Raw genomic sequence first — 16395 nt, forward strand, 5'->3', positions numbered from 1 at the left:
GAAATCTCAGGCTCCGCCTGACAGGCCTGCCTTGGTCAGGATCTCTGCTGCCTGTCCAGAGACTTAATTTTCCTACAGTGAGACAACACAGGCAAACCCACCATAAATCTCTCCATCTGAGACCAAAGGACAGTGGTGTCCTCCCTTGTACAGTGAACCTAAGTTTAACTGCTTAAACTTTCCATTCCTAATTTTCATTACTATTTAAAAGGTTTTTTAAAAAAGGCAGGCAAAATAATGTAAATATCAGGAGTTAAGCATTGTGGGTAGTACCAGCATTATGCTGACACTGGAAAAGGATGGAATTACTCTGAGCCACGGACAACTGAGCAGTCAGTGAATGATTTTGAGAAATCGAAACTTTAAAATTGACACAATGGACAGCTAGGATGATTTAACATTTGGTTTTTCATCAACTTAAACCACAGAACTGAGTTTAAAAAATACTTTGTGAAAAATTTAAAGTGACAAGAAAATTCATCTATAGGCCACCACTCCTATCTATGTCCCTTTGAGACCAGCCTCACGTTCCTACCAATATCTGCAAGTATTTGCTTTAGTAGGTTGAAGGTCCAGTTGGGAATAGGTGCAGTGTGGGGGAAGAGCATTTATTCAAGTTCTGTGGGATTTTGAAAATAATAATGAGAGAAAGTACGTGGCAAGACTGTCAGAAGTGCTGTGCTGTTCAGTAACCGCCCATGCTTGAGGAGTCATGTCTCTGCTTAGGGCTGGGGAAGGAGAGTTGTACAAACCGTCTGCGGGGGTGGAGGGGTTGTCTGTGCTCAGCCAAGGAAAATGAAATGCCTTCAGCCAATATGCCATAGGAAAACCATCTGTCTGCTCCTGCTACAGACCAGGGAGGACCTAGCGGCACATGTGGGAGAAGTTAAAATAAAGGGGGAAAGAGCAGCCTTTGACTGGCCAGCATGGAACTAAAGTTTGATATATGCTAAACTTAAGCTCTGAAGATGCAGATGATCCAACTCCATCCTATGAAAAGTACCATTTACTGTAGGTGTTCCCAAACCACAGCACCTGTAGAGACTGCAGAGAGGGCAACAGCTTGTGCAGACAGGCTCTCCTGACCTCTGGGATAGGTGCCTCTACCCAAGTGGTTACTTCTGCTCCACAGTAGCTTGCTGCGGCATGCGCTGTTGGCTCCTAGTTGCCCAGCCTGTGCCCCCGTGGTCACGGCTCCTCCAGGAAGCAGTCAGGGTTTGGGTTGCTGGTACTTATGGCAAAAACTGCCAATGCTGATGGCAGCCCCCAAGCAAGCGAATCTGCAGGCTGATTGCAAGGTGTGACCAATCTAGGTCTTGTGAAACTAAGCATATTGCTCTCCCCTCTTAAAAGCTACATCAGGAGAGGGTGTTTTCTTTGTAAATATTTGACTGTTAATACTGCTGAGACCAGCCACACAGGATGTATTTCTAAATATACATTGCATAGTACTGTCACTCTTCATGAAGAGAGGTATCATCATTTTATGGCTATCCTGCTGGTATTATTTAAATAAAACTCTAAACTTTTGAATAAACTATGATTTATAATAAGCCTTATGTTAGTAAAGAGCCAAGCAATTGAAGCCTTTTATGTGCCCCTTTTCCAACTACTTATCCCCTCTATGCTTTGATCAGCTGTATTTGGCAAGACTTAAAAAAAAATCCTGAAAGTTTCTGAGGAAATAAGGATGTTTCATCCTAGGTGCTGGAAACTGCACAGGCCCCTCTGGAAATGTGCAATTATGACTTCAGTGAAAATCCCCAAACCACAACATTTGCTTACTTTTCTTACTGACCTTTGCCTCCAGAGTTCCCCACCCTCCAGCACATTTGGAGTGATGGATTAACTTTCATGTCTGAGCCGAGGGACTGAAGAAATGCAGTTCCTATTTTAGAACTTTTTCCCACCAGCTTTCCAACTTCAGCTATTTCATTCAGCTACATAAGAATTATAGGAAAAATGGCAAGTCATTACATGTGTGCAGGCAACCTGCGTTAGTTTGGTTGTATGAATACTGCATAGGGCAAATAATGCTTCCCTTAATAAAGCTGCTCACCACTAAATTTGTCTCTGAATTTTGGATAACTTTGTAAAAACTGATACTAGAGTTATAGAAGAAAAACCTTCCAAGAAGGTGAATTCTAGGATTTGTTCTTTCCCTTGGAATTTCAGGTCTTTAATTTTTGCAGAGGTTATGACAGGAAAACACCAAGTAGGCCCTTGTGCTAGATAATTAACTCCCAGTAGTAGTGTTATCTCAGAACAGAAAGTATCTAATAAAAAATGTAAATGATGACAGGGAAATATTTTTTAAAAGCAGCAATGCCGTCTAGGGTAGTTAGCTGTGTTGAAGTACATATATTTATATATGCACATGCCTTGGGACTGTTGTTATCTCAGATTTGAGAAGAAAAGCAAGATGACTCACGAATGAGTATTTCCTAACAACCTTACCTGAAAGGTGAAGTCCCGCTGCTGTTACAGGGGAGTGAGTCTGAAGGAACTGCAGACTCGCTTTGTGTAACAGGAAGTAGAGTTTTGTTTAATTTAATTTAATTTAATTTTATTTTAACATAAGTTGAGATTGTCACTTAAACTATCTTGAAGGTAATTCCCTTCAAGGGCTGGAGCTTTAATGAAAAGCCCGAGCCAGAGTAACAGTTGGCAGCACACGGGCTGCGACTGTCCCCTCTCAGGTCACCCGCGCCAAGGCACAGCCAGGGACACCAGCACAGGACCGGTGCCCAGAGCTGGACACCGACCTCGCCTAGGCACGGCCGCCGTCGGGCGGAGGGAGCCGAGGGGTTAATCGAGCTGTGCCCGCTCAGGAGGACCGAAGCCGCCGCCGCCGCCGCCGCGGTGCGGGAGGGCCGGGCACGCCCCTCCGGGCGTGCCCGGCCCTCCCGCACCGCGGCGGCGGCGGCCGCGAGCCCTCAGAGGCGCGAGCCGTTACTGCCGCGGCCGTTGGGCTGGCCGTTGGCGCGCGGGCGGGCGGCCGTTGGCGGGACCCCTACCTGCGCCCGCGCCGCGCCGCCGCTGAAGGGGAAGAGGAGGGGGCGGCCGCCTCGCAGGCCGCTCTCCGCGGCGGAGAGCGGAGCCGGCATGGCGGGCAGCGACACGGCGCTGGCCGTGGACAGGACGTACTCGGACCCGGAGCGGCACCGGCGCCGAAAGACGCGGGTAACCCTCTCCTCCGCCGCGCCGCCCCGCGCCGCCCCGCCCCGCGGGGTGGTTTTGCCACCCGCGCTCAGAAACTTTTCTCCGCCGGGGTGGTCGTCGGCGTCCCGGCCGCGGGGCCCCTCGGCGCTCTCTGAAGGCGCAGGGTGAGGAGGGTGCTCCCTCGGGTGGGAGGAAGACGGCAGGTCACGGCGTGCTTCCAGTCCAGCGGTGGCGAGGCAGCTCGGCTGGTCCTTCTCGATAAGCCGCCGCGGTCGGGCAGTTACAGCGGTATCTTCCCGAAGACGAGGCGGGGGAGGGCTGAGTTCAGGGAGCCCGTGCGCGGCCGTCCCGGGGCAGGGCTCTCGGTGCCCCCTGGAAGCCAGGGCGGTGTGTGTGCGTGGGGGAATTTCTCTCGAAAACACACCATCAGCCTGCAGCACCTTCCCCGAGAGGTCTCCGTGTTAGCTACCTTGCTGCTGGTCCCGAGGGAAATTTTTAATTTGTGCCTCTGTTTCTTGTTCTCAATGTCAGTACTTACTGCTGTCCTGTTGGTATGGGAAAATGAAATGAAACTGGCTGTTGACATAACAGAAACCGATGTTCAAATAGATCCACAATAGAAACCAGTTGGAGCTGAGAGTAACAGCGAACTTACTCACCAAAGTCTGCAGCAGTGATTATTTAATAGCATGACTCTGTACCTAGATCTCACTGGTAGACACTTGGTTTTGGCTTTCAAAGTCTCTGTTTAATAAACTGTGGATCAGGTGATTGCATCCAACAGAGAATGGTTATGGTTCCCTTCCTGAAATTACTTACAAGAGGTCTGTGGCAGGGATGGAGACTGATAGAAAAGGTTTATCTGCTGATGTCAGGGATAAGTAAGAATATACCATATATCCACAATGTATGACTTTATGGGACAGTTTTCCTTTTGGTCTGCTGGCGAGTTCAGCTTTCTTTATCTCATTGTTTTGATGTTTTGTTAATATAACTGTGTATTTGCAATGCTCATGATCCTATCATATATTTAGTAACCTCTGTGATGACTACCGCATTGATGAAGGCAGTTGACTCTCTAGTTTATACACAGGTTTCAAGTTCTTATCTGAATGCTCAACTCAAGCAGGTGTCAAACAAATGTCTCTTTCTTCCTGTATACTGCAGGAAGAAATGAAGGAAAAAGGAGGTTGCTCTAGCTGTCTCTGAGTATTGGCAAAAATTCTGTTTTTTGTGCTTATGAGATCTTGAGTTTGTCAATAAATGAGCTTCACAGTTTGGAGTGTAGGGATTAGCTATTTGTGGAGGAAGACTGCTTTTTTTTCCTCCCCTACACTGAACATTAGCCTTTCTTTCCATCCCTTCTAGCCCATTAATTGATAGTGCTGGAAAGGAGATCGTGTGCTTGAGATTGTTCCTGCATAATGAAATGTTTTAAAATAAGTAACTTTGTACACTGTGGCTTTACTGCTGGAGTTCTGTCTAACATGCTCTTTGTGTTGTAAGCTAGGTACACATGCAAGTCATAAACCAGTTAGGAATTTTATGCATTTCCTTTGTTTTTCTTTTTAGAAGTTGAACTAATTATTTTTTCCTCATTGTTCTTGCTCTAAGATTAATGTGCAACCTAATTTCCAGTGGCCATAGAAGAAAGTTGCATACCATCAAGGATGATTTTTGGCATGTTAGGAATTAAACCTGAAGCCTCCCCTCTATAGTCTAGGCAATCTACTTAAAAGCATAAAGTATCATGATTAATATTCAGAACACTTGCACACTGAAAAATAAAAATCTCATGTTTAGGACAATTTTGTGAAAGATTTGCATCTCTGTCTGGTTTTGAGTTTCTTTTCATCAGTCTTAGCCTCTCCTTCCTTTTCTGCAACCATGAGAACTGGAAATATAACTCTCTAACAACTTTGTAGTCTTGTGTAAGTGCATTGCTTTAGGGTCTAGGCTTTACAAGCTGTGTCACTTATCACAAAACTTGTAATACTATTGCCAAAGATGGTAATAGCAGGTCGTATGTTCCAGGTGATGGTGAGAGCTTGTGTTAAATCCATTTGTGCTTATCCAAGACAGGTAGGATTTTCTTCCTGAGTAAATGGCCTTGATAACTTCAACATTCCTGTTATTTCTTTAGCCAGGAGGATGGAGCAGCAACAATTAATGATAATATGGTATAATATGATATAATACTATTATGTAAGAAAGGAGCAAGAAAATAGGATTCAACTAGAGTTAGGGCTGCCATTCCCAAACAATATTTGAGACACTCGGAGAACCCAAATCAACTGGGGAGACTTGCTTGTGTGAAGAAAGACTCGGAGTTGACTTTATCAGCAGGATGAGAGCAGTATATAGTAGATAGTGAGATACATTTAATAAATACAGCTTGGAAGAAAGGGACAAAGTAGTTGCTGGATCTATAGTCTGTATAACATAGGCTACTGACTCTAGTTTTTTGGGTGGGCAGTTTTGAAGGACTTCTGCAGCCCTATGGGATGTAGATACTGCCTGCATCTCTCAAGCCCATCTAAGGATTTTTCTTATGAGAAAGTGAAGCCTTCTCTATGGATAGGGCCGAGACAAGTCCAAAACTGCTACTGTCTATTCCCTAGGAGAAAATATAACCAAATTCAGCTTGCAGAATCTCTAGAAAAACTTGCTGTGAATGTAGTCTTCTGTGTGTTTAAATGGTGGTAGAATCTGAGGGGAAAGGATTTTAAAATTCCTGCTGAGGTTAAGAAGCTCCTTCAGTGTAAGGCAACAGGTCTGTTCAGTACCTTGCTCTGAGACATTGTGAAGAATAAGCTTTTGTGTGCTCTGCTAACAGCTCTCTGGTGAGCCACATGTCCGTTTTCTGCAAAGATTCCAAAGCCCGAAAGAGATAAAATACTTGAATGAAGAACAGCTGATTCATTCTTAACTAGGGCAAAAGAAAAAGTTATTGCTGCTTAAGGAAGGAAAGTATTTTGGGGATTCCTGCTCTCTTCCTTGGAAGAGTCACAAGAAAGTCAAACTATGCTGCCAAACATGCATGTCAAACATGGCAGCACAGAGTGTGGTGTAAGACTGCTATTAGTTGTAGTGCAATGGTATAAGTGCCTCATAGTTTTGACATTGCTTGGCGTGTATATATTTATGGAAGTATTGTTGCCTTGGTTCTGGTAAATCATCCATCTTCAGTTTTAAGAAGCTTTCTCAAAGATTTTCTGCCCCTCTTCGTCCACTAGATCTGACCACTATAATCTGGATTACTGCAGCTCACTCTGTCTGGTGGCACAGGTGGAATCAATGTAGACACTACAGTTGTGCCAAATGCTTCAGCTCACTTGTGCTAATACCAGTTGCCTGAAGCAGCAGCTTCCTCATGATTCATGGCCACCACTGGTTGATTCCTGCAACATTTGGAGAACTAATCCAACTTTTTTTAAAATCAGGACCTAACCCATGGAGTGGGTCAAGACTTGGGAGCAATGGTTGCATTTTTAGCTGTCATGTGCCAGATGCTATTCTTGCTGTAATGCAGTCTGCAGGACAGCTAGAGACTGTCATGGTGCTTTCTTAAGGGGTTTATGTTTTTCAGCGAGTACTGCAGGAGCTTAGAGGCTCTTGAATTCTGTCTGTCTATACAGTGGTAAGTCCATGCGGAGGTCCATACTAATGCAACAATGTTTCTGATACTCAAACCAATTTACGCTAATTTATGCATCATTGTGTTGTCTTTTGTTTCCAGAGCATTGAATCAAGACTGCCTGTCAAGGCCCTATTAAAGTTCTTACCTCTGAACACACAGCAGATTGTCCTATTTAGAACTCAGAAACCTGCATACACAAATTTCTTGGGCATCAGGGCATTGCTCTTCACTTTTATTCCCTTACAGAACACGACTCTCCCACATTCATTAGGATTCTAAGTTTATACATCCTGCCTTGTAGGAGAAAAATCCTCTTCTGGTGCAAATGGAGCATGTGAGTTCCTTTACTGCATCCCATTAGAAGTCTGTGCAGTGATATGTCCTGCTTTTAACCAGTACCAGATGCTTCAGAGAGAGATGCTGGAAGTCCTAATTATGTAATTTCTTGTAGGTTGAAGCCTGTTCAGGTGACCTTTCTTTTATTAGTGGTAGACATACCTGAATGCTAAGAATTATCCCTTTATTAAAAATAAAAATAAAATCCTGCCTGAAATAGATGAGCATGTTCTTACTTATTAACAAATAGAGAATCCTATTTTTGATCTTCTTGTGCTTTCAGCCTTAGTGAGACTAGCAATAGAGCCGTTGTTCTGTGGATGAGCTGATTCTTCTATGACCACAAAAAGTTACACTTGAAATAATATATAGAAATCCTCTTGTTTTCTTGCTTCCTAGTAATGTAAAAATGTTCTCTGGAATGTTTCTTCTTATTTTCCATGTCTCTCTTATGATCCTTCCCATTAATCTTTTGTTTAAGCGAGGCTTTTTTTTTTCTTTTTTTTTTTTCCTAATAATCTCTCCTCATATGGAAGTCTCTCTAAGCCTCTAATCACTTTCATCATCTGTCCTTGGATCCCCTTTGTTTCTTACAATCTCTAGTATGGTTAGGGGAAATAACATAAAGGGACCTAGAAAGATTAAAAATGTTTAAAAAAAAATCAGTCTCAGGAGAAAAGGTGATTTAATCTATATTCCTGCTGTTTCTTTAAATATAAAGATTACTGTAAAAATGCCTGTTCTGGGCTTTTGTAACTCGTACTCAAACCTCCAGATATTTTGTGCTCAAAGAACTTCTACACACTTTTCCCATGGTACCTTCATTTTTGGAATAAGATAATGTGATGAGGCAGAATATTGTTAAGACCTCCAAGCATTAGTTTTAAATCCACTGGATATCTAAGGATGTGTAAGACCTGTCAAATAATAGGTAGCATGACGCAGACAGATTGGGAAGAAGAGCCACAATTGTGATGGGAACCCCAAAAGACATATTAGCTTGTTAGAATTGAAGAAAAGCCCATTTTGCATATTTAAAATAAATAATCCTGTTTTGTTTTGATTATTATTGTAGAACTGTTTGTAAAACTGTAACTTCATTTTTTTTCTTCCTCTAGTGCTTTAGTGTCACAAAAGAATGTTAGGAAGTTTACAAAACTGGTATCTTTTTTTGGTGTACTTCAAGTTTGGGGATTAAATCCACCCTAAAGCTAAAGGTCAATGTGAGATGTAATTTGTTGTTGTCAAACAAAATAAGAAAAGGGGAAATTGTTGCTCTACAGCTTAGAATGTATTGCTGTGCTCCCCTGATCATGCAAGGTGAACATCTTTGGTAGAGTCATGAGCCATAAATGTTGGCTTTTCACCCAACATCACCTCCCTTCCAACCTAACAAGACTGTTGTAAACATTAAGTGGAAGTGGGGATTCATGTTCTCTTCATGGTGGCAGCTGATTTCTAGGTTTGGAAGTTTTTGCACTTAGACCTCCTGAAGTTTTTGGTCTCTACATGGAAACTTTGTGTTGCTGAAAATTGCACAGTGTCTCCTTTCCTTTGCTATGCTTTTGATTCATCCTTATTGCAGTGGTAACATTGCTTGTAGGACTGGGACATCTATTAGCAGATCTTTAAATGTTAGGTATATTTAAAAAGACATAGTCACTGGAGGAAAAGATTTATCCTCTTGGTTTGTTTTCCTTTTGAAGGACATGTAATTGCCCTTCTGTCAGGCTGCCAGTAGTGCTGCAGGGGGATGCAGACAGCTATAGATCCTTAGTTTGCTTATTGTCATCAGCTCCATAGGTAAGGCTTTAAGCAAGTGCCACCTGGCACTATGTCTGCGTAGAGGCCGCGTCTGTAAGATTTTGGCTGGCTTTGACTTCTGCTATTGCTGTTCAGGCTAAAAAGTTTCCCGCTTGCGGCCCAGTTTGGCACTATTAGCAAGTGTGCAGCTTTCATCTTCACCCCCACAATGAATGGCTTTGGGAAGGACCTGGGCAGGAGGGAGAGTTTCTAAATAGTGTTGGGGAATGGTGGAACGTACAAATGAAAAATGAGACTATATTCTGATAGAACAACATGTAATTTCCATTATTGTTAATGAGGGTTAATTATCTTTAATATTGAAAGTTTTCTGCTCTTCCTTTGGTCCAGAAAGAGAGGGAAGGATTAATATTTGAAGCCAAAAATAAACCTGCTGTTCTAAAGCCTTGACATATGGGACCTGGTGTGCAACTGGGCTGGCTTGTGGCTTTGCAGCTAACGTTTTTCAGGCTCTCTCAGAAATTGAGAAATCTTCTGAGGCAGCTTTTGTATCATGCTACGTAATCTAAGCTTTAGTTTAGGAGAAAGATGGGAGTAGAGGGATGTCTCTACTGGCTAAAATAAAGAATATCTATGAATTGTGAGTTGTGATGCCATTATTACAGAAAGCTGGAATGAGGCGCTCTGTTTTGTTTTTCAAAAAAACTCAAGAAAATATGGAGACCTGGCCCCCCTGATTATTGTCAGATTTGGTGTTGCAGCTGGATAAAATTCTAGAGGGTAGAAGTTAGGGAGACTGCTGCTGTTGTTTCTAAGTTGACCTGTACATTGGGCACACAGACTATGGTGCACTTTAATGGCCCTTTGATGTAAAAGATTTGGCATCAGTTCTAAATTCTTCTTGATTCATCTTTAATATATCAGGCACCCTTCATCTTGTTTTATCTATTTTTATGCAGTTTAGTAGTAGTTACCTTCCTGTATAAATTTTTCTGTAAGTAGCTCTGCATGGAGAGGTTACACAGGGATGCAAAGCATTAATGCTGTGCAATTGATTTAAAACCAAAATGTGATCCAAGTAGTGCTGATGTGCATTGGAATATTTTAATTGACACCAGTGGCCTATAGAACAAACCTGAAATGAATTAGAACAGCCTTATGGAAAATTCTTTACGTATTAAGTAAGTGTTCTTTACAGGGTGGAGATGCTACTTGCAGTTTGTATTATAGTCTCATCTACTTAAATCTACCAGGGAGGTGTTAGCTGGTTTTCATCTTTGTTTTTCTTCTTTAAATTAATAGTCTTGTAGCAGATTTGGCTAAAAGTATATGGAAACCTATTTAGTTTTCCATCAAAGGTTGTAACAAAGGTGGCAGTCAGGAAACTTTTTTTCTTTTTAAACTTATATTGCTAAGGATTGCAACAATTAAACACTCTAAGCCGTTATCTATGTCATCTGTTCTAACTGAAATTAATAGAACTATGCCTTTCAAAAAGGCTACTCACACAACATACTACATTATTGGCTTCTTAAGCAGGCATAAGAAAAGTTTTCTATTGAATTGGCAATAATCCTGCGTTTAAAGCGAGACTTTTCAGCTGAAGGTGAATCACTCTGATGGAAGTTGGTGTTTTAAAAACTGGGAAAACTGCAGTGCTCTGAAGTCAGTTTAGGTGAGCATGAGGTGTAAATTTAGAGGATGAAATGAAGCTTTAGGAAAGAGTTAGTGGAAACAGAAGTCCTCCACTCTTCAAGGAAAAACTTCATTGCCTACCACCACCAAAAAAGCCCTCCAAATTTAGGTAAGTAACACAGCTTACAGGAGATATGAGGAGTCAGTGTTTGGGGGTCTGTAGATTGTTAGTTTTTAAATCTAAATGACTTTTGTAAGTGTGCTTTTAGTGCTACACCAGTAGAAACACTGTGACAGGAAGAGAAGCCTCATTAGGAAAAGTTGAGGTGGCAAGTTTCTCTGGTTTTACAGCATTCATTTCTCTTTTTATTCTGAATTATTCCAGTACATTTTGTACAGAAATTACAATTAAGGTAGTGCTCATTGTTCAAATGCAAAATGATATGAATATGCAAAAAATGTGTTGCTTTATACCAGCATGTCTGGACAGGTAAGTGACACCCAAAGATCAAACTGACAGACCAATTAGAACTGACTCATGCATTTTTCTAATTCAGAGCAATACTGCTTGGTAGCCTACCCTGTCTGTACATCAGCTAAGGACTTCCAAAGATTCATTGCTTTACTCTCACTTCCTAGGAGATAAATTTAAATCAAACAGGAGGTAAAGATTTGTTGGGCTCTGATGACTGTACTTTGGATTACAGTAGACTCTAGCTTTGGTTTAAAGCTGCATGAAAAAGCTGGAACTGAGTAGGATCAAACCTAGCACTAGCCTTGAAAAAACATTTATTAGAAAATCTAAATGAGCAGATCTTACTGAGTGAGAGTTATCTAGATCAGGTTTGAGGAATCATTTCTCCTTCAGGAGGGCCAAAGCAGACTTTTGCCCACACACTTGGTAACACTCATTGCTTCTCCTCCAGTCTGCAGCACTGCACATTGCCTCCTGCTCAGTACCTTCTCTCTGCCGGTTGGCCCCCTGCTGCTCACACCTTGTGTGAAGCCCCTTAATGGCACTGCAGCAGGGGGGGGCTCCTTCACTCCACTGTGGTCAACTTCTGCTTACAAACTCTGCACCCTTCAGTACCAAGCTTGCTCACTTGTGTCTCCTGTGTGCCCCTGCCATGTCCTAGGGCTGAGGGGCAAGGGAGGTGGGGAGGAGGGGGACCGGGCAGCTCTTGGCAGCTTTTGGGCGTGGTCAGGGTAAAGCAGCTGACGAGGAACGGAGGGATGAGCAGGGAGAGGTTGTGGAAGGAAGAATAGAGATGGGACTTCACATTGGCTGCCCAGAATGTAGTTACTCATTTTTTGAAATATGTCTAATGTTGTAGATGCTGCAAATAAGCCCCAGAATTCTATCTGAAGAAAATCTTGAAGTTATTGATTGGGATGCTTTGAGTCTCTGCTTTGGTATTTGCACTGTGTGTGGATACTGACGTATCAGCCCTTTATGTAAGTCTAGAAGAAGCATGAATGAAAATCTGAAGATGATTGTAACCTAGAAAGGACAGAGAGAAGTGCTTCTTGGTGTTGTGAAGGGCAAAAAACAAACAAACAAAAAAATGCGTAACAAAGGAGAAGTAAGAAAAAGTAATAAAATATTGTTTGCTAGCATGAGAGTGATACAGTAAAAGAAGTTGAGCAAGAAATGTACAGTGCTCATCTGATAACTGTTCCGTTCAAGGCATTTTGTTAAAAGATGAAAGATAGCTTTGCTAAATGTCAGCTTTTTGAACCCTTTCTTCTCATACCTGCCTAAGTTCTACTCTGATCACCAGTAATGCTCTGATACATTGAGTTATGAAGAGGATGCATCCTGTATTACTGGCCTTTGCACTCTCTTCAGTCTGGTGAAATAAACTTGACTGTACTTCTTGAATTCTAGATCTGGTTTGCTTTTTTTGTTTATATTTAAACCACTCAGAAGAATCTGCTGTGTGTCAAAATAAGTGTGAAAATGTGGATTTGGCTAGAGTCAGGCTACAAGTTCATTCCAAAGGCCAGATGTCATTGTTTTGTTTCTCTTCTTGACCCCACACATATGATTTGAAATTAAAATAAAATGCCTTAGTGCTTGTTATTACTCCAGTTACTGATGTGTATGTGTAATATGAGAGTGTGTGGTTCTTATTTTATTTGACGTCTTTGTTTTACTGGGAGTATTGTCAGGAATAGCACTGTTCTGTTTCATGGTTGTCCATGATGTTTATTGCCAGACCTGCGAGTATCTCTTCACCTCCTCATCAGGTTTTTGATTTCTGTCTTCCCTACTGTGCCCCTGAAAAAGGGGTTGTTTTTGTTCAATTTCCTCTCATTTCTTAAGAGAGAAACTTGGCTTCATCTTGTCACCTGTAATGAGCCCTGTTCTGGAGCGAATTATACAATTTCAGTTTTGATGGACAAAAGGGTGACAGCCTGCTCCTAAGAATATCCCTTTAACTTTTATCTTAGTAGTCTCTTTTAAAGCCAAGCGTTAAATGGCAACAGACTGGTTCAATAGCTGCCAGGTTCCTGTTGTGCTAAAACTGATCCAGAAGGTTGACAGTGAGTCTGTCATATTCTGAAATTGTTGCCTTGCTCTGCTTTTTGTGAAGGTCCATAGAGCGGTACACATGGATTCTTCAGAGTCTTCACACATGGATTTGTGCAAAGGGTGAGACTCTGGCCCTTCTGAAATACGGCGTCATCACAAGCAGGTGTTGTTGGTCCTGATGAGGGTCTGTGAGTCTGTGACCTGTACAAGTATTATGCTGCTTCTGTCCTGTGCAAGTGAATTGCATTTGGTAGATTTTTGTGCCAAGGGCATGGAAGGAGCTGGTGAATGTGAGACAGTGAAGACATTTCTTATAGTGATGAGGAAGGTTCAAGAAAAGGAGAATAGTGAAGACAGTAAGACGGTCTTTGAAAATCAGCAAGAATTTCTCCTCTGCTTGCCAGTAGATATATCTAAAAATCTGAGGCTCCCCTTGCAGGCACTTGCATGCTTTGTTCCCATAAACTGTAGAGGTGTAATCCTAAGCAGTTTGTCTTGCGGAATATGAGGGAGCATTACTGTCTTTAAGAGCTTACCGGTGAAGGAGGCTTGCTGTTACCAGGTCATTCTATTGTCTCTCCAGTGTTAACTTCCATGGTATTCTCTGTTCTGTGCAGAGAGAGATCTTATTGAGTAAATCTTTTATTTCTGATTTTTTTTTTATGCAGCCAGCTTCCTACAGTTTTCTACCTGAGGAGCATCATTGTGTCCTGCGATATCAATTTAACATAGAAAAAAGATGCAGCTTTCTCTTCTGTATTGCTTTTTGCCTCCAGGGAAGACTTTTTTTCCACAGAGAAACTGGAAAAGCTTGAATTGCAGGTAAATATTCAGGAGGAAGAGTTAGACATGAACCGACAAAACTTGATCTGGAAGCCATCAAATGGAAACTATAGTGATATTTTTTATTCATAAAACTTGGTATTAAGCTTTTGTTTGTGATTTGTTGATGCCAGGAGCTATGATATCCTTACTCTTTTAGGTTTGGGAAGCTGGACTCTGAGGATTTATTTGAGTGCAGTAGCTTACAAATTGTTCTTTCACAAAATGTATTGACTTGTGTTGCTGCTTTTCATGCATACCTTAGGTGTGATTTCTCAGTTACGAGTGAACGTGTACATTTCACTGTAGCATATATGCAAACTGCTCTTTAATTTTGAAGAAGTACTCTTGCAATGAAGATACACCCAACCATGGTGTTTTGAAACAAATAGCCAAGCCCTTCTTTCACTTGTTCTTGTTTGGACTTGAGTGAATTAACTTGTATAACCTTTGTGTGCTTTGTGCCATTATGTGGTATGGCAGGTAATGTCAGAGAAGGTTGAAGTTCAGTGGTTTGCTTGAAGAGAATCCATGTTTTGAAATGAAGTCTAGACTTTCAAGAAGTGGTGACAATGGTAGCCTAAGGCTCTGCAGGCATGGCTTCAGTGTTCCCTGGCAGCTCTCAGCCCCTGTGTAATGATGGGCAAGTCACTTCACCTCTTGGAAAATGATACAACATCTGTGGGGGAGGGATAAATGCTGTGAAGGACACACATTTCAGAGCTGTTAGCCATTTGATGGATTCTTTAAAAAACCAAACTCAGATGTTTGATGGAGCTTCAAAAATATTCAATGGATGCACATTCTTGTTTTCCACGTCAGATAGATGTTTAAGGAGACTATCTGGCATAGATGGTTCTTCCTTCAAAATTTTATAAAGCTTATGTAACTGTTTGAAATTGGGCATCTAATTGTAAGCTAGTTGTGTAGGCGCCCCCTCTGTAGTTGAGAGAGAGATACAGCTCTTAGAGATCAAATAGATCACTCACGATTTGGTAGAAGAAACTTAGATGACTAGTGTAAACTGAATCATATAAAGGTGGACATCTGAAGCTGGGAGAGATAAAATTCACTCTAAATAGCTCTGTGACAGTGGATACAGGTGTGCAGGCACCACAGAAAAGATGCAAGTTCCACCATTTTTCATGCAGTATGGAACTAGATGTATGTACTGATTATCTAGGTATGTGTTCCAACTCAGCTTGACTCTTGACCTGGCCTTTTAAGTTCTTTGTATTAGGTTGACAAGGAAAAGGCTTTTCTGGCTCTCCTTCTCGCACAATAAGTTCTTAATATTATTGAATCCTCTTTTCACTTATGCATAACTGCATTATTTTAAGAAGACTTTTTTTTTTTGATCTTCATCTTTTGCCAGTTTTGCCATTATGTGTAGAAACTATTGGTCTCTGGCTGCTCAGAAATTTGGCAGTACAGGAAGTTACCTTTCCTTTTCCCTTCTCTCTCTCTTTTGGCTCAGTTATGATTATTATAGAGTGGTCTTGTTGTGAGTATCTCTGTGATTGACCACTAAACCCCTGCAATGGAAGAAGGCTCAGAGGAGATGGGTAGGGGTGTTTTGCCCATGAAGCTTGGGGAAGAATGCCGGGAGTGACTGACTACAGCTGTTGCAAAGATAACTGAATTTATCTCAACACACAGGGGACTGGAGGGTGGCCTTTGTTTTAGATAAATGGCTGTATCAGTTGAGTGGATCCATTGACTGTATCACAGTTGAGTGGATCAGCTGGTGGTGTAAATGTTTTTCCCTGAGTTAACCAAGAGAGTGTGAATGTCTCCATGAGTTAGCCAGACCAGCATGGGAGGAAGTGTATATGTGGTTCAGCCCACCAGAGAGTATAAAAACTGAACAACTAACAAAAGAACTTTGAAGAAAGTAATGGGCTCGAGCTAGTTTCAACTCATGTATTCCTTCCCAGTGGCTGCAGACGCTCAGTGTTGTGGTAAGCATATTACAGAGACCAGTAATGGGAAATTTTGATATTGAACATTACACCCTCCACGCATGGAATATTTAAAAGAACGTGGTAAGACAGTGTTGGACTCTGACAACCTCAGAGAAATGCAGGATTTTCTCTGTGTAGTTAAACCAGAACTTGGACAGGCTGGAGAGGTGGGCAGAGAGGAACCTCATGAAATTCAACAAAGGGAAGTGCAGGGTCCTGCACCTGGGGAGGAATAACCCCATGCACCAGTACAGGCTGGGGGTTGACCTGCTGGAAAGCAGCTCTGCTGAGAAGGACCTGGGAGTGCTGGTGGACACCAAGTTAAGTATGAGGCAGCAATGTGCCCTTGTGGCCAAGAAGGCCAATGGTATCCTGGGCTGCATCAGAAAGAGTGTTGCCAGCAGGTCGAGGGAAGTGATTCTCCCCCTCTACTCAGCCCTGGTGAGGCCACATCTGGAGTACTGCGTCCAGTTCTGGGCTCCCCAGTACAAGAGGGATGTGGCACTACTGGAGCAAGTCCAGCGAAGGGCCACAAA

The 16395-nt window shown here is 42.2% G+C and overlaps 1 protein-coding gene across 1 annotated transcript in view; it reads left to right on the top strand.

Moving 5' to 3' along the window:
• The first annotated feature begins 3004 nt into the window (after positions 1 to 3004).
• Positions 3005 to 16395, top strand: part of TMCC3 (transmembrane and coiled-coil domain family 3) — a 52884-nt gene continuing 39493 nt past the window's right edge. The window contains exon 1 of the mRNA XM_067312498.1: positions 3005 to 3183. Coding sequence (XP_067168599.1) covers positions 3106 to 3183 — 78 coding nt within the window. The 5' untranslated portion in view covers positions 3005 to 3105. The remainder of the gene's footprint in view (positions 3184 to 16395) is intronic.

Source organism: Apteryx mantelli, chromosome 1, assembly GCF_036417845.1.
Source record: "Apteryx mantelli isolate bAptMan1 chromosome 1, bAptMan1.hap1, whole genome shotgun sequence".
Classification (NCBI taxonomy): Eukaryota; Metazoa; Chordata; class Aves; order Apterygiformes; family Apterygidae; genus Apteryx; species Apteryx mantelli.